Source organism: Sipha flava, unplaced genomic scaffold (assembly GCF_003268045.1).
Source record: "Sipha flava isolate LNK unplaced genomic scaffold, YSA_version1 326_pilon_pilon, whole genome shotgun sequence".
Classification (NCBI taxonomy): Eukaryota; Metazoa; Arthropoda; class Insecta; order Hemiptera; family Aphididae; genus Sipha; species Sipha flava.
The window spans coordinates 408-27829 of record NW_020273012.1 but is presented as its reverse complement, the minus strand read 5'-3'; the positions used below and the strand labels follow the sequence as shown (position 1 = coordinate 27829).

The 27422-nt window shown below is 32.4% G+C and overlaps 1 protein-coding gene and 1 long non-coding RNA gene across 2 annotated transcripts in view; both read right to left on the bottom strand.

Moving 5' to 3' along the window:
* Positions 1–24: 24 nt before the first annotated feature.
* LOC112686868 lies at positions 25–23843 on the bottom strand. Its single transcript, XM_025559325.1, has 2 exons — positions 23456–23843; positions 25–4362 (listed from the first exon to the last, which is right to left on the bottom strand). The coding sequence occupies exon 2, from the start codon at positions 4283–4285 to the stop codon at positions 953–955; it is 3333 nt and encodes a 1110-aa protein (XP_025415110.1). The 5' UTR covers positions 4286–4362; positions 23456–23843; the 3' UTR covers positions 25–952.
* A 3363-nt stretch (positions 23844–27206) lies between these two features.
* LOC112686869 overlaps positions 27207–27422 on the bottom strand; it is a 623-nt gene continuing 407 nt past the window's right edge. Inside the window, exon 2 of the long non-coding RNA XR_003148928.1 lies at positions 27207–27269. This is a non-coding gene — a long non-coding RNA (uncharacterized LOC112686869). The remainder of the gene's footprint in view (positions 27270–27422) is intronic.

Below are 27422 nucleotides of genomic sequence, written 5' to 3'. Positions count from 1 at the left end.
AATTAAAAAAAAGTATATGTTTACACTAAATTGCACTCGAATAATAATAATATTTCAGTAAGTATCACACGAACAATAAATCACCTTAGCAACTATTAAATTATATACCGAGATTACAATGCGAATGGAGTTGCATGTACAAAAACAATGGTCTTAACAATACATTATACTATTATAGTGAAATGTAGTTTTCCAATACTTCAAAATAGTAATAAAGTAAATATAATTTAATCAAATAATTTTTTTTTTTTAACTTAAAATTACGCTAGATCAAGTTTAAAGAAAAAATAATAAAAGTGATTAAAATCTTACTCGTAGATAAACCAATTAACGACAAATTAATATACAAATACAATTATAATAAAACAAAGCTTTTGGATTGGATCCCAACATTCCAAACTCTCGAGACAACAATTTAATTCTAATTTTTCTGGTAGTAAACTAGTTTAGTCCAAGTAGCCGGGTCCTTCATATTTATACGGTTACCAAAAGTAGTTAGTTTATTATATTGTTTGCTCATTAATTGTATTTCGTCATTAGCAATAATATTGATACACGACTATAGTCGGTTATACCAAAGAAAAACGTAATAATCAAAACAATTATTACAGTAACTTACTTCCAATAGTGTTATTTGTGTGGCCGTGAGCTGTAGACGATTTAAAAGCGATGCTTCAAAAAGTCGCAGTGAAAAAATATGTAAAAAATTGCGTGTTCAAAACATCCCCATAGGGAAACACGTGTGTCTCTTATCACAAGTGCGCTTTATAGCTTTCATTACGGTTGGCGAAAACCAGATATCCGAAGTCTAAGGAAACGCATTATTTTCACGACGGTAAAAATCAAAATAATATCTGAAGGCAGTGCCTACGATGGTTTAGAAATCAACAAGTGCACTACCCGAAAGAGCTTCTGTTGTGCGTGGGAGGGTCTGGACGGTGGGTCCGATGCGTCACGGATAGTAACCCAACGAGTTTTCGATGTCCGATTTGAAGAAGGACGACAGTACGTCGTCGGCCGCGTGTTGCACGGAATGTCGCCTGACCGCGGCCGATTTGGTCTGGTGACGGTGCGGTTGGCCGTGATGGTATACCCGGCAACCGGACAGGTGTACCGCTTCGGAGCTGAGCGACCTCTTGTTCGCGGACGCGATGGACGGCGGCAACAAGCGGTGACCTGCACCGGACGCGCGCGACTTGGCACCGACGGCACCGCTGTTGGTGGCGAACAGCGTGTAGTCGATGGCCCGAAAGTTGTCGGAACCGCTGGAACCGGACCGGCGCCGTCTGCCGGCGAGGTGACCGACGCCCACGGCAGACGACGACGAGTACACCGTGGCCGCGGACAGCGAGGACGCGGGTGACGACGACGAGCCGGCCGCGGTGATGGACGAGTTGGACGGCGACGCGCCGTACAGCTTCATCCGGTCGCCGGCGGGGGGCTTGACCACGCTCGAGTAGTGCTGGTCGACGACCGGCCGCCGAGCCACCTGCAGGTACTCGATACTCTTGGACGACTCGACGCCGCACCGGGTGCCACCGCCGGCCGTGGCCGCAGATGCGGACGACCCGCCGCCGGGGCCGCTGTCGTGCCGTTGCAGCAGCATGAGCAGCTCGTTCTTCTTCCACGCGGTGCCGGGCGAGTCGGCGCGCGACACACTCGACTCGGACGCCGCGAACCCGCGGCTCTTCAGCTCGTCGAATATGTTGCGCGGACGCCGCCGCGGCTTGCCGCAGTAACACTTGTCGCTGTCCGCGCAGCTGTCCGAGTCGCAGCTGCACGACACCAGCGACGCGAGCTCCGCGGCACCGGCGCCGCAATAACACTTGTCCTCGACCGCTCCCGCGCTGCACTCGGAGCAGCTGAAGTAACCGCTGGACGCCGGGCGCGGGCAGCCGCTCGCTTCGGGCGCCCCTACGGTCGCGGCGGTCGTCCGCCTGCGACCGGAGCCGCTCGCGCACTTGATGTCTCCGCGTGTCTTGGACTTCCGGTACGGTGACTGCTTCAACTGCTGCTGCTGATGTTGCTGTTGTTGCTGTAAGAGCTGTTGTCGTTGCCGCAACGCCGCGGCCGCAAAAAAATCGCTGTCATCCGAAGTGCTGCACGTCGGGGAGGACGCGACGAGTCGGCGGCCTTTGACCGCGGGCGCGACGGACCGTTTTCTCGTGACCGCACGCCGTTTCGACTTCCGGTTTGCCGGTCGTACTTCCGTCGCGGACGACAAGTGGCGGTGCATCGCGGCGGAGGTGTTGCAAGGGCACGACCGTTGTTGTTCGGCCGCAGTTCGATCGCGTTTGTCGCGTTTGCAAAAGTCCGGCAGGAACACCGCACCGATCCGCGACCTGGCCGCCCGCAGGTTTAACGTGACGCGCAGCTTGTCGTTCCACCGACGTCCGCGCCCGGCCACCGACGCAACGACCGTGGGCCGTTGCTTGTTCCGTTTGCGCTTCTGTTTCGTCATTATCGCCTTGGTCCGGTGGTACAGCTCGTCTTTAGTGAGCGTCATCGACAGCTTCATCAAGAACTCTCGATAGATCGGCTTCAGATCGTTATACGACATGCCCTCCACGTTTATGATGGCGTTCAATATGTCGTCCATGTTGTTCAGGCCTTCCTGCACGCGCAACTCGTTGAACATGTCCGAGAATCCCATTACGCTGCTGCCGTTACTACGGCGACGTCGCCTATCCGCCGCGGCCGTCTCGAACCCGAAGCCGGCCGCGCGCCTGAAGTACTTGGCCGACGCTAACCCGTTGGAGTTGAGGAAGCTCTTGCTCCTGGGTATGGCCACTTTGGTGAGTATGTCACCGCCGCTGTCGTTGCGCGTCGATCTCGACACGTCCACCGTCACCGGCGGCGAGCTGCTGTTGCACACGCCCCGCCGCAGCGACGGCGACTGTCTGACGGTCATCCGGAACGTTTTGGCGTCGCCGCACACGTCGTCGGCGGCCGCGGACAACAGCGCGTCGCCCGCCACCGAGGACGCTGCGGACGACACCGACTTCTTGTTCCTGCGCGGCGGCCGCGGTGGCGGCGGCGGGGTGGACGCGACGTCGCCGCCGCACACGCTCGACCCGGCCGTACTGCTCATGCTGGTGAACCCGTTCCGCTGCCGGATGACGCGGCGCGTGGACGTCAAGGCTCGCTGTTGTTCGGCCGCCCCGGCGTCCGCGTCCCCGACGGCCGTAGCAACGTCCTCCACGGCCGACGACATGGCTGCGACCAGCGCGCCGTACAGGTTGGCCGCCATCAGCAGTGCGTCGTTCTCCGTCTCGCACGCGAATCCGTGGCACTCGAGCCGTTTGCCCGACTTACGCGTGACCACGGCGAACACGGGCGCGTGGTCGCCGCCCGCGTCCAACCGCGCCCGGTCGCCGGCGTCCATATCGCGGAACAGCGGCGCCTTGTCCGAACCGTCTGGGTCGGCGATCAGCGGCAGGAACGCGTACTCGTAGCCCCCGGCGACGGCCGACGGCTGCGGTGTCCTGCGCTGCGGGTGCGACGAACGTTTACGGCACACGTACTTCAGGGCCGCCCACACGGCGATCGTCGGGAACGGGTTGGTCCGGTGCACCGTGTCGCCCCGGTCGTCCCGGTACCGTATGCTCAACCCGGTGGCCGATATCTCTAGGAGTCCGGAGAAGTCGCGTCGTTTTCCGTCGCCGAAGTCGTCGTCGTCTCGCGGGTAGCGATGGTGCTGGTTTTCCCGGTAACCGAAATACATGTCCCGGACCGGTTGCTGGAGCCCCTCCAGCGACGATATCTTGCCCATCAGCCCGGCGCACCCTATGTACTGCACGTGGAACTTGTTGCTGGGCACGGCCGAGTCCATGGACACGTCCGTGTCCAGCTCCGAGGAACTGATCTCGGCGAACATCTTCTCGATCTTCTCCTGTACCGTGTTTTTGTTGTTCTTGTTGTTGTCGGCATCGTCGGCGTCCGCCGCGCCGGCCGTCACCGTCGCGTACCCATAATTGCCGTCCGCAGCCAACGACCTGGTCCGGCGGGCGGCGGCTGCGGTGGCGCGGCCGTTCGCCGTCCGTTTTTCATCACCGGCCGCGGACGCGGTGGTCCTGAACATGCTGTCTATTCGTTTCTTGGACGCGATCGAGCTCGTGTCGTCGTTCAACAGCAGATCGGCCGCGGCCGCGGAAAAACCGTCGTCCGCACCCCGCAACCGGAAGCTTTCCAGCTCGTTCTTGATGCTCTCGTAGAAATGATGGCCGCCGTTTTGCTGGTAACAGTCCGCGTAACCGCCGTAGTCGCCACTCGGATGCATCACCATGCTTGTTGTTCGCCTCCGGGATCTCGTCGTCGTCGTCACCTATCCGCGGCTGTATCGGCTCCGTTTTCCGGTCTCATCTGCAAACACAAATCGATACGTATTTTTATCGCTGTCGGACCATATACATAATTAACATAATCGATATCGATTTGATGTGTTTCAAACCATCGACGAACTGTTTCAGAAAGAGTCTGTCTCGAATTATATATAATGTATATGATATACCTATCGCGACACATCCCGAGATGTGCCTCGTAATGGAAATGATCGAAGCACTACGAATGTTCATACTTCGGTTATATGTACATGTTTTGGTAAAAAAAATTAAAATGTTAACTACTTGTTTTCGAAAACATTTAAGATTGCCATTGTATATTGAATTCGTTCTTAAAAAAAAAAAAACTGTCGACATTTCAAATTCGTATCTTCATTAAACTTATGATTTTTAATTTTATTTGATTTGCAGAAAAATGGCGTATTGTTTAATACCGTTGATTGTGTAATGAAATGATCAGAAAATAAGGCCCGTGTAGCTTTAGGTTTTACTCACGACTGAGTGTGTTCGAACAATGTTAGAATTGCGTACTATTACTTTACGTTTTGCATCACTACCAAATAGATGTACCTCTTAACCGTTATCTTTTTTCAATAATTTAAGTGTAATATGCTTTGTAAAAAACATCGTGTACTACTCAAACACATTTCTTATAGACTGTTATATCATATGTACAGTAGATTTAGTATTTTTTATTTATTTTTGTTTTTTTAAAATATTCGAATAGTACTTTAAATCATTTTTAAAAGTATTTTTTACAACACTGCAGTAACACAGTGTTCAGTTAAATTACTGCATATTGGATTATACCACGCCTCATGCACCAGTACATCACCGTTTTATCTGTAAACTCACATTGGGAAACATGGTTTTTAGAAATCAATTTATGGAATTCAAACTTCATGCGAATCACTGTGCATGGTTCAAAATATCTCGATTATTGTTACTTATCGACAGCAATAAATATTCATAGTCGGAAAATATTATCTATAATTTTCACCACAAATTTGTGGTCATTCGATTGTAAAATACTAATGACTTCTAGCTTACACAATGTTAATTTCAGTTGTTTTTAAAATTTTAGTAAAAAAACTATTACATCATATATGTTTACTCTATAAAAATGTCGGAGTTTTATTATTGATTGAGAACGGTGGAAATAAAAGGTTTTCTGATTATTTTGTGAACATTTGTCATTTGTGACTTGATTTGTATTAAATCATTTGAGTATGGTAAATGATAATACACTTTATTGTCCATTATTCTCTATAAAAAAAAAATTATATTGTTAACGAGTTAGTTTGTTCATATTTTCATCGTTTGTATGTTTATGAGTAACTCAAATTCACGTTTTTTATTGTAAACTTATAATTTCTACACACTTTAATGTAAATATAGTAACACGTTTAGGATAACATCGGAAAAGAGGTATCAGAATCGAAAAAGATATTTAGTTGTTTACTAGTGTTTAAATATTTTAAAGTTTTAATTATTTTTATATATTTATAAAAAAAACTTTTTAATAAATCGGCATTAAAAAATTAAGTCTATTCATCGTACTTGCTTGCTGAAAAATGTAATATAAATGTATGTTATTCAAGTGTATTAGCATGTTTGCTATTAAGTCGTTTCTTCACATAAAAAATGTTAAACACAAAAATTATTTATTATACTTTTCTAAGGTTACCTAAGATTTCAGTAATTTTCCATTTAATATATGTTTATTTATAAAACATTTTCTCAATGTCTAAAATGATATCGTTTAATAAATCTAAGAAAATCATCATAATAATTGTGTTTCTTAAGTAATGTGTATGTAGGATACATTGAAGTAATATTAGGTACTCATATGCAGTTATTATGATGTGTACCAGTAAGATTATATATTTGTTGCAAAACATAAAAATCATTTTTTTTTCTATTTATACTCGTATACGGCTTATTTGAGATTTCCGCTAAAAATATAATTACCCATAACAATATTTTATTGTACGATTATAATTTAAAAGTGAAAGATCCTCGCCATACGATTAATCTACATAACATATTGTAGACATATATGATTAAATAGGTTTAGTCGTTTGATATAATTAAAGCAATAAATTACTAACTAGTATTAATAATTATTAATTGGTAATAGATTACTAGTTGATGACCATTTACGTGTCTTATTCAATATCAATTTATACAGTATAAAACACTTATAAAGAATCCATTGAACAATTAATTAATATTGATTGCTAATTACCCACTTATTAGAACAATCCACTTGTCCATAGATTATTATTTATTTAATAGTTTTTTTTTCAAATATATAAATTATGGTTATTGCGTTCACGTTTGTACAATTATTTTCATTTAACGTGTGTTAACAATAATTAGGCTTAAAAATCAATTGACACGCTAGCGTTTCCTTTAGGGGTATAATGAAAAAAAAAAACGAGCATATGTCTTTTCGAAACTCATCGTCTAATTAATTTCATTCTACCGTAGTAAGATATTTGCAACGCTATAGTGAGTTTTTAAAACGTATTTTTAACAATAGGTTAGTATCAATTTCAATTGTTTCGGTATTATACGGTGTAAGCATATGACAAAAAGTGAACACGAACATTATGGTTTACACAGCTCCACTTTTTTTCAATGGTTCGTATGAAAAATAACGTTTTTCATCAAATATGTATTGATAACTTTTCGACCATCGTTTTAGACATACATATGTATCAGTGAAAATTACTCTTTAAAAATTGTATACTGCACTGATAAATTAACTTTTCGTTATTGTAGGTTTTCGTTAAACAAGAAAAAAATTGGAAGTTCCAATTATACTATTATAGTGATTGTTGTATTGTTTTTGTCAGGCAAGGGCAAATTTGAGGGAGGACGAAGGGGGCATTCGCCCCCGCCCTATGGCTCGTATTTTTTTTGAATATAATACATTGATTTATTTAAAAAATATAATTTATAAATAATTAGGAATATAAATTACTAGTCCATCATTATAATATGATAATAAATTCAATACCTAGTGGTATTATCTTCCACGGATATTGCTACGGTTATAGATATTTACAACCATAACCGAGGTATTTATCAGATGATATAAAGTAATTTAAGGTGACACTTTTTTTACCACATATTTACCAGTTAGTCATTTTTTAGTGCATTTATGCATATTGTATATTTTTGTATTTATTAGAGCTATGTAAGTCCTTAATAATTTTATTAGCCTATTTTTTTTTTTTACAACATAATATCTGGTACTTTTTGTTGTGCATAGGTATTTAGTAATTTTTTTTATGCACAAATGCATGCATATTTGTGTATTATATAGAGCTAGAAGTCCCTAACCCAAATAATAATCATAATAACTGACAATATTTGTTTCCATATTCTATAACTTGCAAATATTGGCTAAAAATATATTTTTGTAAATTGAAAACATGGTTAAGATCAAGAATAGGCCAGCATAAACTAACAGGTTTGGCTTTGCTGCATGTGCATAAAAATATTATTGTATCCATTGATGAAACAATCAACAAATTAGCCAAAATGAAAAAAAGAAATTTTGGAGTTTGTTATTTGACTACTTACCAACCATATGTTTTCAACTTAGATATTTGTTAAATTAAGTTATCTATTTTAATTATTTTTTATAGTTTGTAAAAAAATAATTAATAGGTACTATTATTACTATGACGGTTTGTTGTTGTTTTTATACAGGATTCAGACTGAAGGTACGATTTTAATATAAGAACTATTTATGTTGTTATTATTTATACTTATTTTATATGCAGTAGGTTTTAAATATACTTATTAAATAAATATTTAATTCAATTAGGTACTTGTATTTTTATTTATTTTTTATTTTATCTGTTCTCTAATTATAATTATAGTTCACATCACGCATATTCTTCATAAAGGTTTACTATAATAGGTAGGTACTATAATTTTAAATCAATTTTTATTTGGTAGTAAAGTGTTATAAAAAAATACATTATTTAATTAACAATAATAAATAATAATAAAAAAGCAGTATAAACATGGTTTATACATTATAAGTATATTATATAATCTATAAACTTTGTATTTTGAAGATAATGAGAAATTAAAATACACTATTAAACCATTGAGTACGTAGAAATTTCAATGGGGGGTCCAGAGCCGACCCCCCCCCCCCCTTAGGTACGCCCCTGTAATGAACTTTAAATTATTTTTAAGTTTGTATTGAGGAAAAATTAGTTTCGCCCCCCCCCCCACAGGGTCAGTACATAAAAAGAAGCCCTTGTGGTCAGGTTAGTTAAGGTTAAGTAATTTTATGGTCAGTTAAAAAAATAATATTAGGACATATATATATATATATATATATATATAACTCCATGAAATAAAAATAAAAATGTAATTAATATAAGTAAAATATTTGAACTAGGTAACAACTTGCGAAATATTTGCACACAGATATTCACTGCGATTTGTGAAATATCCTTTCTTACTACGCATAGACGTAATAAGTATATTCTCTCAAGATTTCAAACTAATCGGTACAAATATTTTAGTTTTACAATAATAAGTCAGTCAGCCAGTGTTATTTGAATTGTATATATATTATATACTAATATATAAAAGAGTGCATAATGTTGTCATAGTAAAAAATTTTAAATTAAGTTTTTTACAGTCGCAAAACTTATCATTAATTAACTAAACAATATTGTTATTGGTTGATTTATATTAAAAACTGTTAAACTCTAACGAATTTATCTTCTTCTTCTTCTCCTTTGCCTTTCTCCCAACTATTTGGGGTCTGCAAAATACTCTAACGAATTATAAAGACGAATAAACCATGTCATGATTTAATAGGTATATAAAAATACTCAAGGATCTAGGTTTGTTATGGAATTTGTAGAAGTTATGAGTTGTAAACATTTTATTGGATCGTAATATAAATATATAGGTTTGTAACCTAATTATACAATTTAAAAATAAGTCTATGTGTTATGTTATTTATCGTATTTGTTGTCGACACGGATATGCATTTTTAACGCATTCAGCTTAAATTTTTTATCTATTACTTGCAGTTTTTATTATTTTATTTGAGTAATTTCGTTTGAATTTATTTTATCACTTAAGCAACATGACAAACAAATGTATTATCAAAAAAAAAAAAAAGAGAAAAAGATTATTTTACAGATAAAATTATAATTGTAGGAACTTTATGCGAATGTAAAAAACTATGTTTAAAAATAATATGACTTATTAAATCAATTATAATACATTTCATAGGTTTTCTAATTAAAATTATTTAAAAAGAATAATTTTTAAACCAACTGCCATAAGCTAAAGACATAATTTATTTTATTGCTAACATACTTTTATTTTTATTTTCTATTACCGAGTATATTATAGTTAAATGTTTTTATAGCCAAATCAACATTCATAAAATTAATTTAAATTTAAAATGTATGCCGATTTTTCAAATTATGAAATGGTTCATATATCTAAAGATGCTGGTAAAGCCACAGTGCATTAACGTTGTCAAGACTTTCTCAGAAAATTCAACAATTATTTTCTAGTTTTTTAACATCAAAATATAGTTATGATAATTTTTTATCGTCTCATGCTGTGATTTATATTTAGATACCTAAGAGTGTTCATTACACTACTAAATAATTAGTTTATTGTTTTGAAAATATGGTTGTCAAACTATTGAATGGTTTCCTTTAATCTAATTAACTATTTGATATTGATGTTTTAAATCATATTAATCTTTAAAAATACTTTTTTTTCGAATACATACATGTCTTAGTCTATAGCAGTGTACTGATATTTTAGACTTATAATCGATTCATCTTCAGTCCTTGAGAGTGTAACTACGTGACTATATATGTATGTATGTTAAATGCAGCGACACTCTAAAGTAAAACTTTACAATGTATTTGAAATGTCAGCACACTTAACTGAAGATATGGATATACAAAAAAGTAAAAGGAAATATGGTTATACCGTAAACGGATTTATACATGTATTTTATATTATAAATAAATAGAAATTCTATAATTTTGATCGTGACAATAATGAAAAATGTAATTTATATGTTAGACATAATTCATAATATACCTGTATGTTATATTAACGCCGATTTAAAAAAAAAATCATGTACACATTTATAAATGGATTTATACATAAATAAATAATGGCATGAGTAAACAAAAAACTTTATAAATGTAAAACAAATAATTTAGTAAAAATAGTAAATATTATACATTATTCGGCTCGTGAATCGGATAAAAAAATGATGTTGACACGAAGCCTGTTGTGTTACCTACCAACCAATAAATTCAAAAGTATTTCGAGCGCATCGATATTATTGAATTACTCGGATCATATGATTAGTGTGTACATTCATCGTTAGAACCGTGAAATTGATTTCTCGTCACAAATAAAAATCGACCTTGATATCATATTATATGTTTTTTCTTCGTAAATCAATGGATAAATTGTTATAAACAACTAACCCAAATTGTTCTATCGTTGTTATGGACCATATTGATATATTATTATTATGTGAATGATTAATATCGATATGAAATTTACTCATTTATGCCTACCTATGTTAGGTAGTGTAAAGATATCGTATGAAAATACTCAAAAAATTACAGTTTTTGATACTAATATTATTGTCAAAATATTTTTTCAGCCGCGTGTTTGATTGAGTATAATTTTCTATTAGGAAATATTTCACAGAATAGGTGAAATAGTTAGTTTTATTTTTCTATGGTATAATAATTAAGGTTAAACATAATATCATTGCTCCTGCAAATTTATATATATATAATTAAAATACCACTCACTTATTCATTACTAAAACGATTGTTTTATCATACCGATTAATTTGACATTTTGAGAGACTGCACTTATTACTAAACGTAAAAAAACTTAGAAAGAATATTATTGAATATTCTTATGGGTCGAATTAGTTTAAAGCTTGGGGCCAGATTTATAATTTTTTCTTTTTGTTTACTTAGAAAATTTTATTTATGTAATGTATTAAATGTATATACTAATAAAATGTAAGCATTTAAAACATTATTCATTGTATTGACCGCATGTCAGAATAATAAAAATAAAAATCTTACAATATTGTGAAGTGGTTAAAATTTTAATTTTTCATAATAAAATTACTACTCAAAATCAATGTAATATAATTCAGCCACCCTTTATAAGATAGAAGCAATACAAAAAAAAAAAAAAATGAATTTAAAATAAATGTTTCAATCACATAATCAATGCAAATTACATACTATATATTATATTATTTATATTATTAGCTTATGATGATTGATGTACATTTTAATTACAAACCGAATAAGCTAAAATAACATTAATGCACATTAATTTTACAAAGGTAAATTAAAAAAAAATCATTAATGCTGATGCGTAAACAGATACTTTAAATGCTATACGTTTGAGATGGGGGTTATTATAGTTTCAACTCAAAATTGTGATGAGCCATAACATTGTGTCTGTCTTATAATTTATATTAAGACGTTCTCTATGCATTTGCTGGACACCAATATAGAGTACATATTAACTGTGTCCGTTTATAATAGTTGTAATTATTTCATTTAAAATAACGGTCCACCCATAAAGGTACGTTTGATAATAGTTTGATCAGAACACCTACGGGTAAAGAAAGTTATTTTTTATAATAAGAAGTACAAAGTAATAATACGTATAACGGCTATACTAGTTCTAGAAAATACTCAATTTGTATTTATTTTGCTGTATACGCATTACATAAATTGTTCCTAATAAACTTTTATCGTTTAATTTCAAGTTTTTTGTACAGCAATATTATTTGTAATAAAATAATTAAATCATTCCATGTACTACTGAAATTTTACGAAATTGGGCTAATATGAGATATGAGTATGTTTTAGAAAGTCTGGTTTCAGGAATTCACAAAATGTATTCCTAAGGTATTTAAAATAAATCGTATTCTAAAATAAATAGTCTTAACACGTTTGATGAGTAACGGATAAGTGATTCAAGTTATCTTACCTATTTAAACCAGTTTTTATTTTCTTATAAACACATTGTTAAACATTTGTATTCTATATTATTTTTAATTCATGCTGAGAAAATACGAAATTAAAAGTTAATTCTTCTCTATCAAATAAAAGAAACTAATACATTTTAATTAAATGTAAAACAATATTTGTAACTGAGAAATAAAAAACAAAAATAGTATATAATTATACGAGGTACAGTGCGTTAAAAAAAGAACTGCAGGATTATTGATTTTTATTTATCAAACTTTTTTATTCACCTTAAGTCATTGAAGTTTGAGTTTAGACTCAATTTTTGTGTCTTATTAAATGAACGAAAACACGTTTTGTCAATTAATTTAAATAAATCAATTTTATTCCATAGCTAATTGTATGAAAAAAAAATGCGAATCGAGCAGGAGTAATTCATTAATAATTAATAATTAGGTACGTACACTAAATTTGGATTCGGGTTATTAGCTCACTCGAAATATTACTGAGGCATGTGTATATACAATCACAACAATCTATAACAAATGAGTTCAGAAAAAAAAATTAGTTGCATTTTTTGTCCGCACCAACAGCAATAATGATATCACGTGAAAAACGAAATTCTCCAAGGGTGTTGTACTAAATGAGTTGAGTAATTCTCAATACTTACAGGTCTAGGAATAACGGTGTAACTACATAGGACTTATCTAGTGGTTGGCGCGAACGATTCTATGATCGAAATAATATAGACCATTGTCATTATTTTTTATTATTTTTTTCATAATCTGTACAAAATGCACATTATTTGAAACGATTACCGTTATATGCATTTTTAACGATTTACTGATATATACGATGTATATATGCAAATAAAATATTATATTATGGATCATTATAATAAATGTATTCGTTATTGAAATAGTAAACGAATTGTTTTTACATATTTATTTTTTTTATGGTTTCGTTATTGATTTAAACAGTTTTGAATTATTATGACGAAAATAATGCCGGAAAGATATATTATACTATTCAGAATAACGTTTCATAATGCCAGTAATGGCAGCGGTTGTTTTAATTTTATATTATGTTTTAATATACAAGATTATCAGTTTTAAAATGTCGTGGACCAACGTGCTGTTCATAGTCATATATGTATATTATTTACTTTTATGCGTAACAGGCACAAACGTTCTTCTCGTTCGGCATAGATGAGTTTTAAATATTTTACCGAATAACAGTCGAAAATTATTACCCGTAATTGGACGGTGTGACAGTCATTTTGTCATAGACGACCCCAAACCGTACCGCCAATTTATTTTTCATTTGTATGTCTCCCGTAGATAGTAATTTTACTGTCATTTTTGGTCATATTGTGCATAACACTACTATTGTACGTACAGCTACAAATTAACTTATCACACGTCACATGGTATTGCATGTGATCATTATTAACAATTTATATTATTCAGGAGCGGTTTAGAACTCGATGTATGCATAGGCCTGTAGTGTTTTGTTATTTCTACGGGTCGGAAAAATAAAATAAACCAGCTTTTCAATGGTTGAAAAATTTATAAAACATTTTCCACGGCCCCGTCCGCGTACACGTTATAATATTGTAAATACATGAACACGAACAAAGTTACGTTATCAAGACTGTTATACTGTATACATATATATATTCGACGAACGGTTGTTTTTTTTTCCATATTTTAGGATGAAAAAAATTCTAAACTCGACGCGCTGATATAATGACATCGTAATGATACCTGTGAAATACCGTCACCATCACCATTGCGCGTGGTTGTAGTTCGTTTCTTGCACGTAGGTAAAATATTACATAGAAAAATATAATAACAATAATAAGAATACTATTATTATCATTATTGACCATCAAGAATATCAGGAAAATTGGAACTAATTGGCCGTGAGTAAATGGGTGGGCATCCGTGCAATTGGACCGTATGTACTAGTCGGCTGCAGCTCAAAATATAACACCGCTTATACTGCAACATCCGTCTTTTTTATATATCTGTGTAAACATCGATACCGGTAACAGTTGTACACTTCCGCTATCACTGTCACTGTGACGAAATTATTCTGCTCCAGGATAACATTCAGTTTGTCTGATACATACAAAGGGATTAGACGACAAATTAAAGATGATTGCAGCTTTTTTTGAATAAAAAGTCTTTATGAAATGCTCACGTGCAGGATAAAAAAACAATTATTTCACACATTACTACGGATAACAGTCTCAATTGGACAATCCTAACAGCATGCTTAATGGTTTAACTGAGGCTTTAGAGGAGAAGGCGCTTGGGTATTATTAAGATTATTTTAGGCATGAAATATTTTAATGATTTTGATCCATCGATAGTTCCGTAGTTATTATAATAATATTTTATTCCGGCTTATTTATAGTATCTTAAAAGTCATAATATTAATCCTTTCTCGAATAAGTCATCAAGGGTGCACTCTGCTAGTGTGATTGATATGCACAAAGTCCTATGTTTAAATGTTCACTAATAATAAAATTATTTCACAAATCAATAATGCCGTTCTAAATAAAAAAAAAAAAATTAAAAATGAGATCAAAACTTAGATAATGATAAAGATAACATAAACTTATACAATGGAGCTTATTCTAAATATTGAATGTTGATATATGTATACTAGATACGCCTCTGTTGACAATATTTGTTTTTAATTTCTAAATTAAAGAATGAGACGTTAAAAGAAAATTATTGATTGATTAGCATACGAGTTAGTGTGTGCACAAGACGAATGCGTTTACACATAAAACTAAACAATGGATCTGAATGGGAGTTGAATTGGTTGTTCGTCGTTAAAACGCATACAATTATCTACGTGCTTATTTGACTATTTATTTATTTTTTAGGTTAACGAGAAACGATGATAATCCTTCTATTGAATCACCAAGTGATACGTTTGTGAACGGTGACATTGAAAGCAGACAGCATGAAGAGACGACCAGTGAGTTGAAAGTGCGCTAATTATTCCAAGTAATTTACTATAAAATGGCAAATTGGTCGGAAGGAGATTAGGCTCAGCTAGCGGTGACAGAGGTAACGGCCAGCAGTTTTCTATCGAGATCATCCGCCACAACGACAACACTTGAGTCATGGTACAATGATATTCGTCTAAATTGCGGTTATATGCCACATCATTTACGTCTTTTTAAATTACGAAGAACAGGCATACATACATACATTTCACATTAATTTTGATTTCCGTTATCATAACGTTCCAGGTACAATTAAAAAAAAACCAATACAGTATGCCAACTTTCTGACATTGATTAAAAAAATATCCAAACGCAACTGGGTATCGAAGTAGAATTAGATGTTTAAAATCGTTAGGAGTGTTAAAACAATTTGCCATAGAGTTAAAAATTAAAAAACTAAAACGAATATTATAAGAGCCCATTATATTATTGTGAAATAATTTATATATCGCTTTATAATATAGTCGACAAACATAGAAAAGTATGTTATTTACAAGTATAAATTTAACTGATAGGATAAACTATGATTGTATGTAATATTTAAATCGTAATTAAAACTCACATAAATGAGGTTCAATAACGGTAACACATGGAAAAACCATATAATTTTAATCGAAAAAATGATTAATTATAAAAAGAAAAAACGTATAGAACGACTTGACAGTGACAAATAATATTATTGCAAACTTCTGCAGTCTGCAAGGCGTTCGATATTATATATATTATGTGCGTAGCTAGTTACCTACCCACGTATAAGATTTATTAAAAGTCAATAACGGAAAAAATACCGATTTATTATTTACAAGCTACCCGATGTATATTAAATATGTATTAAACGAGTTGAGACGTAAAAAAAAAAAAAAGGTTGTTATCCCCGTTTTTTTTTTTTTATACTCATCTGTCCTCCGACTTCGAGTATTCGTACCCATACAAGTCGTGTATAAATATCTTACCTACACCATGTAATACCGGATTACCATGTCCGTACGCGTAAAAAAATATTTATTACAGCGGTAGTGACACACGCACACACTGACGTAAACTGGATATAGCTAAGAGCACTTTATACACTAACGGTACCCGTTCGTATCATCGCAAGCAGGAAATATCCCCTGACGAGCGTGCCCGAGAACACTACACGGAAACTTCGACGTAAGCCCATATAGCGATATGAAAACACAGTGTAAATCGTGACCATTATCGGAACCACTGTAATTCGGAACAAGTCCACTACGTCAAATTTTACTACACGTATAAAATAATTATGCATCACACGTGTTAATAGCGCTGTTGTTCTCGATGGTCCAGATGATTCTTATGTGGGTCAGTAGGGTTATGTCTACCGGGTATTTTTATAACGCGCATATTAACACGGCCGGTATTAGCGTACCTTATACTTGAAACACGCTTGTGTGTGTACACACTAATATTTATACTATTTCGCCAAATGCGTTGAAATAATGCTCAAATAATGACTTCTCGTCCGGCGGATCTGCTGACTTCGTTTTTAATGTTCTGTAGTCAGTGTCATGACAAGTGGCGTGCGCAGGAATTTGGTATGGGGAAGGGGAGAATGTCATACGTAAAAATGTATTGTTTTCAATCTTTATTCCTTATTATTATACAAAAAGAAAAAATTCAATCAAGGCGGAAATTCACCCTTCTGGCTTTCTTTACACTAAATTCATCAATATTTTTTTCTCTACATAATGGAATGTCTCGATGTATGTTCATTAATAACAATCTATTTAATAGTAACTGCCCCGTCGTATTTTTTAAATACGTTTTTAAACGTTTAAGACTAAAAAAAAAAAAGCCCATGAGGGGGTATATCCCCCATAATCCCCCCTGCGCACAACACTCCATACATCGGCTTCCGTGACTGTAGTAATATACACGTGGTTGTATTTATTGGTTAAAAAACTTGTTTATCATGGTGTTCTATTATAGAATCGTCTTCGCCTATGATTATTTAGAATACCTATGTATTCGTATGTATTTAATTGATGGGTCTTCATTGCAGACATTTCTACCGCGACGAGAGACGTATAATATTATATTTATCTATTCATCTATAATTACAATGCTTCTCATAATCCAATTGCATTGATATTAGTGTTGGTTATAAAAAAAACTGAAATAAAACGTGAGATAAGTAACAGGCCAAAAAAAATAAAAACGTCTCAACAACAATTATTATATTAGGATTTCGTTTCTTTTTTTAAGTACATGTTTGGCTAAAAACGTCAAGTATTTATCAGTCTTTCGGTGAATTTTGAGACGAGAAATTCGATTTATTAAAGTACACTATATTCTGAGACATGTAGATTTGAGTAATTATATTAATTTTACAAATTACAATGACGCGTATTTTTTAGTTGTATATTGCGTGTGTTAAAGTGTTACTGCATTTTTCGGGAGAGAGTGGCAGTACAAAATAAAATATATAGACTCATTAATTGAAAATGTCATTTAGATTGTTCTTAAGAGAAATAATTTCCTTTGATCTTTAATAATTTAAAAAGTACTTCCAAAAAATTCTCTATACATTCGTTTGCAATATAATTTATTATATTTTAAATTATTTTACGGTAAAACAGAATTTTTTATATTTTACAATTTTAAGTTTAGAGTTTATATATATTCTAGAAATTTAGATTCTGAGAAAATCGAGTTGATTTTATTAAAGTATTTTCTTTTCATTTTTGTGAATTAAATATTTCACAAAAAATTTCATGCAACTTTTAAGAATAGAAAATGAACACTAATGGTACTTTAAACAAGTTATTAATTGATTATTTTAGTGTTTTGTCTAATAAGTAAAATTTAAAAGTGATTATGAAATAATATAAAATGTCATCCGATGAACGCTTACATTTCACTTGATAACATAATCTAGTAAATACAAATACAAAATATGTTGCTTAATTTAATACGGATCTATACATTTTATAATTAATATATTGCTTTCAAATGCTATTAGATTCTAAAGATTGAATATACTAATCTAATACAACTATAACTCATTCTTTATCCATAAATAACGCAATAATTGAAGTATCATAGAATATAATAGAAGCGACAGTTCTTTGAATTCCTTTGTTCACCAAAAAATATTTTCATTGACTATGAAATCCACTGTTATCATTTTTTCTATTGATAATTGACGGCACGGACAAGATATCTTAGTCCTTAATCGGTGGGATGTCGGTAAAGTTTCTAGATAATTATATTATCCATAAACATTTGGACGCCAGAACGTTGTTTGATATGAATACAACATGATGTCTAGCTTCCAGAGTATTCGATGCAAACATCAACCGAATCTCCAGAGAAATATAAACAAAAAAATCAAGTATGTCCTGTTCACTTAAAGTCCACCACCATTATCTTATAACGGATCTCGGTTAATTTCAAATTCTTTATATATCTCTTCTTTACGAATTTCCCAAAATCATAAGATCCAAACCCAATGGCGTTCATCATCAAATATCCCGAGGAGGACCTGTGACCGGTGCCTCTTGGCAATTGTTATCGATAAGTTTATAAATAGTATCTATGATTTACAGAATTCATTCTCCTGTGGTAAAGTTTTGTCCATGAGAAATGAGATTAGCTAACAAAATAATTTTAATATAAATTAATAATTATAATATTTTATGTATACATTTATAATAGACAAGGAAAAGCCTGGAAGGAGGACATGTCCACCTCTTGTCCTCTCCCCCAATAGATGCTCTTGTTAGTAACAACATTATTTGTTTCATTTACGATCGTTTAGTAACCCTCGTTTTTATTTCTCATTGAAAATTGTATAATTATAAATCTTGAAATATTAAGTTTTATTATTTTTATTCTGAAATACAAAAAGCAATTTTTTTTTGTTTACAAAATATTTTTGGTTACTAAATTTAATTTATACACAGATATTTTTTAATTCAACGTGCAAAATATGAAATAATATATGCTAAAAATATTTTATTTACTGTTATAAATTACTAATGTTTACTACGATAATGAGCTTATACAAAGTACAGCTCTTAATAACCTGTTGATATTAAAACGGTATGGTTATACTTCAGTTCTGTTAAAAATAATAAAAGACCGCCGTAGGTAGTTGATTACAGGTTTTACTTCATATTAAAGGTTATAAATGGTCTTGTTACTCTTATTCATACAAATAAGAATACTTAATCTCTATTATGTACCACTAACACTTAAACCTTGTACTTATATTAAATAATTCAGGTGACAAGCTAAATATATATATAATACACCTCACACGAGCTTACATTATTTGCTTGGTGTGCAGATGAGATTTACTTTTGCGTTTGAACCACATTTGTGCGGTCGTTATTGTTACTACTTATACATTATATCAATGGTTTTCAACCGGGGTGACATGTCACCCAAGGGTGACATGGACACAGTGTAGGGGTGACACGAAATCTCCACAGGAAAAGGAAAAAAATTAGAAAAAAATTAATTTTAATAAAACCATATTATTACCACAACAGTCATGTAAATAGCATACCTTTAAGTTTACATCTTTATATTATTTAGATCCAATGAATACGTGCAGTATTGTTATTAACGCAAAATCGATGTATTATCGATTTTTTTATCGATTTAACCGGGGTCGTTAGTTATTTTACAGTCGTTAGATATGTAGTATTATTATATACAAATAAAATAAATAATAAGTATAAAAATCTTTAAAAAATTTTCTCTTTTTTTTTTTTTAATTTTAAGTATAAACTTTATAATATTAATGTTTATTGAACAATGCATCTCAATAAATTGTAGGTGTTCTACTGTTTTCTTCTGTTATTATTCTTCTGTTTTTATTGTTTTTGTTATTTCAAGAATTATTCTAAAATACACAGTTAAGATTATTTATTATTTTGATGTTAGGGTGACGCGGTGTTTAATTCTAGTGGCTAAAGGTGACATGAATGAAAAAAGGATAAGAATCACTGCATTATATATTAAAAAATTGTGGATACATTGTATATTAATTATTTATTGTACGATTCTTAGATTGATTTTACAAAATCCTGTTATAATATTAACTTAGGCTTTCAATCTGAAAAAATAGGTTTAATTATCGATTATAATGGTTACCTTTAAATAATAATAAATTAAATTATTAAATAAAATACATTTTTGTACTATTTTTTATTATTTTAAAAAAGATTCTAACACCTGAATAGCTTGCTTTAAAATACGAATATTATTGATTTATTATTTTATACTTATTATAGATGTATTTTAATACATGTAATTTATGTATTTTAATAAAAGTATAATACAAGTATAATATTTAAGTTTTAAAATTGTTCTTATTTTTTACTTTCTTGTAAATATACTCTGTTCTTATAACTATTACTAGATTATGGTATTATTCATAGATAAACAATTAATAATTAATAGTCATTAAATATTATATTATAAGTACAGTAAATTTATATTTATAGATCTTCATTAATATAGTAAGTATAGTAATTTGAGTCATTGCGAACAATAATTTATTGCAGATTCCGTTTTCTATCAATCATATATTTATGTGTCATTGTCAAAATAAATTTTATATTATGATTGGAATATAAATATACAAATATTTGTGATACTAATTACTAGTATTATATAAACTAGTAAAACAAAAAGTAAAAAATACTAAAATAAAACTTACAAAGTAGGTAGTTAACATTTTTTTAAAATGTAAATATATAAATAAATTTATATATATATATATAAATAAATATTAAAATTGATATTTATAGTGATAAATTTAATTTTAAAATTTAACACATTTTTTATGTTTATGAATGAATTTTAAATTAAGTTAAATTATTATGTTCATATATTTTATGGTAGTTTAAATAAGTAATATTTTCATTTTTATTATAGGTCTTAATTAAATTCCATAATTTTATTACTATGTCTAAGAATCATACCTTACGTCTTGTAAATTATGTATGAGAATGTTTTTCATTGATAATTGCATGCTGGCACCTCAACAATATTTTAAATATATAATTTTATCCCAATCTATTTAATATTTTCGAAATGTACAGTATAAATTATAAAAATGTATAAATGCAATTATATTTTATATTGATGAAAATAATTTATTAATTTAATTTCAATTTCTGTGAATATTTATGACCAATGCATGTTCACTTAAAAATGTAGGATTATTGCTAAGCTTATCTTTTGGCACAGTTTTAAATCTGTTTCGAGATAATTTACATTTACATACGGTTCAAGATGAATGCGATAGGACCAGGGGCGGACTGGCCTGGCGGGACACCAGGACAAATCCCGGTGACCCATTACAATAATAGATTAAATGGCCTAATAATATATTAGAAATTAAAAATATAGTATTACGATATTTTAATCAACAGAATTGGGGAACCTAATGAAGTTACGAAAAAAAACCTTATTATGTAAAAAAGGAATTAGATACTTTTAGAGTTAATTTTAATACATAGGTATTATAATAAAATGTGTAAACTGTATCTATAAAAAAAAAATTTCTTATATATTATGTGTAATTTTATATATCTACATAAAATGTTGAAAATATTTTTTAAATAATAAAGGTTTTTTATCATTATTATTATTTTTGCATACTTATGAATAGGGCTCGGAAGTTATTGCATTTGCATGTTTTTTTGCACCATTGGATTTATTGCTAAGTGAGTTAGAAATTCATTCCAAGACACTACGAAAAACATATCAAAAGTTTTTAGAGCATATTTTTTCATACTTAGTGATTTTTAGATTTTAGAGCATATATCTTGATTTTACATTTTTTAGAGCATATTTTATGATTTTTGAAGATTCAGTATGAAAATTCGAAAAATAAAAAAAATAAATACATTCATATTGAAAGAATTTTTTTGATATTCTTAGATCGTATTTTTCAAATTTCCATTTAACATTAAAAACAATCTTTTTCCCCTATTGGTTAATATAATATATATATTTATAAATTATAACTACAGCTAGCTTTATCTAAAATAAAGTATTATACAAATATCAAATAGGAACAGCTGCTATCGAAATACGATGATTTTCTATAAATACTTTTCTAGGAAAATAACTCAATGATTATTGAACATTCTACAAGTACATTCTTTTTATTCAAGAAACATTTTAATACTATTTTATTATTATTTTAAATTATGATTAAAAATTAAAAATCAGAATTATTTTTATTACTTTGCTTTTTTTATATTTATAGTTTTATAAAATATTTGTGCAAAAATTTGCCGAAATTTGTCACACATAAGGCGATGATAGACATAAAACTAGGCACTACATTTATATATTTGGTATAGATCGCGTTTATTGTCATATCCATTTAAACTTAATGAGATTATCGTGACAAATCTAATTTCAATAAATCACGTAATATAGTGAACTTTCGTCAGTGAAATGTTATCAAAAACCATCGAAAATATCAATATCTAGTAGTAAGAGTGGAGACAAATCACTGAAAGTAAAAGAATAAGCCGTTGCATTTTAAATTTAACAAGCTCAATACGGTTAAAAAACATTGATACAATAATTGTTACAGTTATGAAACATGGTGCGTTTCCTTCATTATTTAGATAACACAAATGAAGATAATGGCGAAAAAAAAACCAATTAATTCAATATTGAAGTTCACACAATTTTAAATACTCGAATTATTGTTAGCACACAAATTATTAAGTTTGATTTTTTTTTCTATAGAACTCAATATCTTGAACTCCTCTCCATTATCCCTTTGTGGTACGACCCAACGAGAGTTGACCGCACGCGTGCCCAGTCGATTAACTATTCAAATACGGCTATGGAAACGTTTACTGCCATTCGGTCGGTCACAAACATGCAGTTTAAACCGTACCGCGTGAAGCAAAACGATACTAGACGGTGGACAACGACGAATGTGTTGCGCGCGCTCGTGCGTAGAGAGGTTTCTTTAACGGTAGTCGTACGGTGTGTAGTGAAAAAAAAGAAAAAATAAGAAAAAAAATCAAATAAACACTCGTCAAACTTACCTGGAACAAAATATTACGGTAGACTCCGGCTGCGGACGATCGGAGTTGTCGTCATCTCAGCGTCCGGAAAAATAAAATAACATCGTTATATTTCACGTGAGAAGATACCTTTGGCCGTACGAGTGGACGTACCGCGCGCACTACAACGTTACGTTTATAAGTCTTTTTTACGAATTTTTTACGCGTTCGAATGCACTAACCGTACACGACCGCCGATGCCGAGCAAAAAACGTTCACACGGTCGGACCGATGCAACCGGTCTGTGCGGACGACGATGCTGCCGTAGCCGCCGTAAAAACGTTCGGTTTTCTTCTTCATCCTGTTTTTCTTAATACACATGTGATTCCGTCGCGCCGTCGTCGTTGTTGTTTTTCTCTTTTTTACCATTTCTCTTGGCGCTCGCGCGCGTACTCGTTGTCGTGTTATGCGGTCGATTTGTCGGGGGACGGATGTCGTCGCGACCGGTGGATGGGAGACACAGTGCAACAACTGGGTAAATAGTTGTTGCCCAAAAAATTAACGCTCTCGCCAGTAGTATACTAAGGGGCTTCCGAGTCAGTTTTATATTATTTTAAAAATTGCACTCGGAAACCCCTTTTACACACTACTCCCGCACGTTCGATTTGCCTTATGTGAACAACGATTTTTTCGCGACTTTTCACCCGTATTTCGTATGTACTTTAATCCTAATGAACGCCACTCGTGATGGAGTCACCTCGGTACGCATACTTTGACCAATGACCACGTAACATTTCGTGTTTAACACTGTTTGCTGTGCCTACCAATAAAAGAGAGACGGATTTACACAAACCCCGTCTGGGGTAGCGTTTTTTTGTCGTCTGTAAAGTCAATTTTTTTTTTCTCATCCTAGGTTGAAAATTAAATTTTAATATTATTTTTCGTACTATATATTACTAATATTATTAAAATTATTACTAACGTATCAACTCGAAAGATGTTAAAGATTAACAAGTATGCTAACATTTTGGGTTTCACTAAAACATTTTAAAGTTGAAACTAATTATTTATTAAATAAACATCTATTTATAAAATGTTTAGTATGCAAGCCAGCTATAACTTATAATTTTTCGACGACCGCCTATTTCACGCCTAACACAAAATCTATTAAAATCTTTATATTGCAAATATCAATTTTACTTAACTCGTGTTATAATTTTAAGTATAGTAAAATGTATGTAGAAGCAGTGCTCGAAGTGGGGAGGATACGAAGGGATGGCACCATTTACTTTAGTATATTTACAGTTTTCATCCCTCTACTTGTTTTGTCTAGAAAAAACGCATTCCTTCTAAGACTTGTATTTTAAAATGATATACTTATCATTTTTATATTTATATATGACATTTTTTTTTCAGTGAAAATAATTATTTTTAACATTCAGGCCCGGGCGCCCGGCTTATCGTGTAGTTTAGTATAAGCCGTTTCGCAACTCGTATTATACCCATATTTAGAGCCACGGACTAAGATAATATACTTCGTGTGAACTATAAAAAAAAAAAAATATAGGTACATAAGATGTGAAGAATGTTATGATGATATCAGGAAATTTGAATTATAAGGCATCCCTCCACTTATCTTGAGCCATTTCGATCACTGTATAGAAGTAGAATGCAATAAAGGTAAATCGTAATCTTTTAAACTTTAGACTAATTCAGTAGTTCTGCAAATTATTTATAAGTACATACCTACTTTATAAAGTACTAATTTATCATATAAATATTACATTTATAAACATTTGTATAAATAAATCTATTGGCTAATACATTTTAAAAACAATAATATATAAATCAATAATTAGAATAATTAGTCAACAATTTATTATTTTTGAAATACTATATTCCTAATTTATTTACATTGTTCAAAGTAAGATATAATGAAGTAAATACTTTTTTAATATTTAAATATAGATAAAAAAATAAAATAAAATCAGTTTTTTAAGTGTAAATGTTACCTATTAATATTTTTAAAATCTGAGAAAAAGAAATGATTACTGCATACTCTCCTGTATTTTGTAAGAACCAGTGCTGGATTAAGGGGGGGAGGCAAAGGAGGCAGTTACCCCAGCTGCAATTTTTTGATGGCATAAACAACAATTTTGATGATTTCTTATATATTTACTAGTTATTAGGAAAAATTATTAATTTATTATTGAAAAATTAATAATTCAAAAACTTGGTAAAATAATAAATGAAACCAAGATGTGTAAAAGAGCACAATAAAAATATGGGAATAGTTGATAAAACTGATATCTACGTTACCAAGTAATGTAAAAACAATAAAATGGTACAAACATTTTTTTTTCCATTTGATACATTTATCTTTGTTAACTAATAATGATTGGCACATAATTTATGAATCATATGAGTTCCTAAAATATTTCTAAAAAATAAGTAGTGAAAAACTGTTTCAATTTATATATCTGTTGTATTAATGCACTTATGAAACGTTGTATTTAACTTAGATACACAATACTATAAAGTTACCAGAATTGACAGTTAAAGTTTTAAATTAAAACAAGTTGAATTAAGATTTGGGACACTTGAAATAAAACCAATTTTTGTAGAAGATATGATACTTGACCCAAGGTTTAAGAAATATGAATTCTTAAATGTTGCCTAATTTAAAAAAGTGAAAAAATGAATAGTTAATCAAGCTAAGAATGTAAATATTGAAAATTATACACAATCAGTTATAATCAATCAAATTTCTGTTGATGAGTATGTAGGTAGTGTAACAATGTATACAAATTCCACAGCTGTATCTATAACTGAACTAGAACTGGATAAATATCTGCAAGGCCTGCAAGTTACCAAAACATGAAGTGGTCGGATTTTTATGGATTAATTTCCTATATTATATGTAGAATGCGCTTCTATGGATTTTAGTATTTAAGAAGCCACGAAAATCGCCTATATGTGCAAAAATTATAGAATTCTCAGTAGCAAAAGGGCCTATATCATATGGACGAAGCATCATACTTTTTATTATCATTCATACTTAATCATTAAATTAGATTATAATCAAAATATGTTATATCATATAACATCTGCAATTATATCTTTTCTTATTCAATAAACAAATATGATACACCTACAAGAGCAACAGGTTTTTATTTTCAAATTTTACAGTGGAAGAAGGGCCCATGTAACTCCAAAAGACATTGTAGTTAATATTAAGTAAAACACTGTTTTTCGGCGCTCCTGAAGAGTTAAAAAATCAGACATAAGCCCTTATTTAGCGGAACCATTCAATTATAAATTGTTCAATATAGTAATACAATTAGTTGATTATTTAAACACTAAGTATATAGATATTAATAATTCATTAAAAAAAATTTTTTACAAAATAAAGGAAAATAAAGTAATATATTATTAAACTACATATAATAAAAATAAAAAATTTTATTAATTCTTTTAGGGTTTAATATTTATGAAAAAAAAAACTTAACAAGAGTAAAATAACACATGAAAATAAATTAGAAGCCTATGTTAACATCTTCACTGTTGTTGCTGCTTTTATCGGGATTAATAATTAGGATAATAGGTTCTATCGTCCTGTAAACCATGCATAATAAAATTGTTATCGAGCAATAATACACAGTGATTGATACAATGTTATTATTGATACTCATTGATCTTAATCTGCATTCCATTTCAAACAAGTTCCGGATCTCCTGTTCAAGTCTTCTTATTGCATTGCATGTTTCTTTAATACTTCAATTTGAAATAACTCTCAAATTAATCTCAAAAGATATACAGTTCCGTAGATAATGCTCGAATTTACCTCTCCACAGATCTGAAACAATTTAAATATGTAATTATAAGATTGACAAATAATTTAAATACAAGCAATTATTGAATATCAATTTCAATTTAATTATATAATAATGTTGGAAATTATATAAAAAAGAAGGAAAGGTGTGGTAAAGTGGCAAACGTTATATACCAA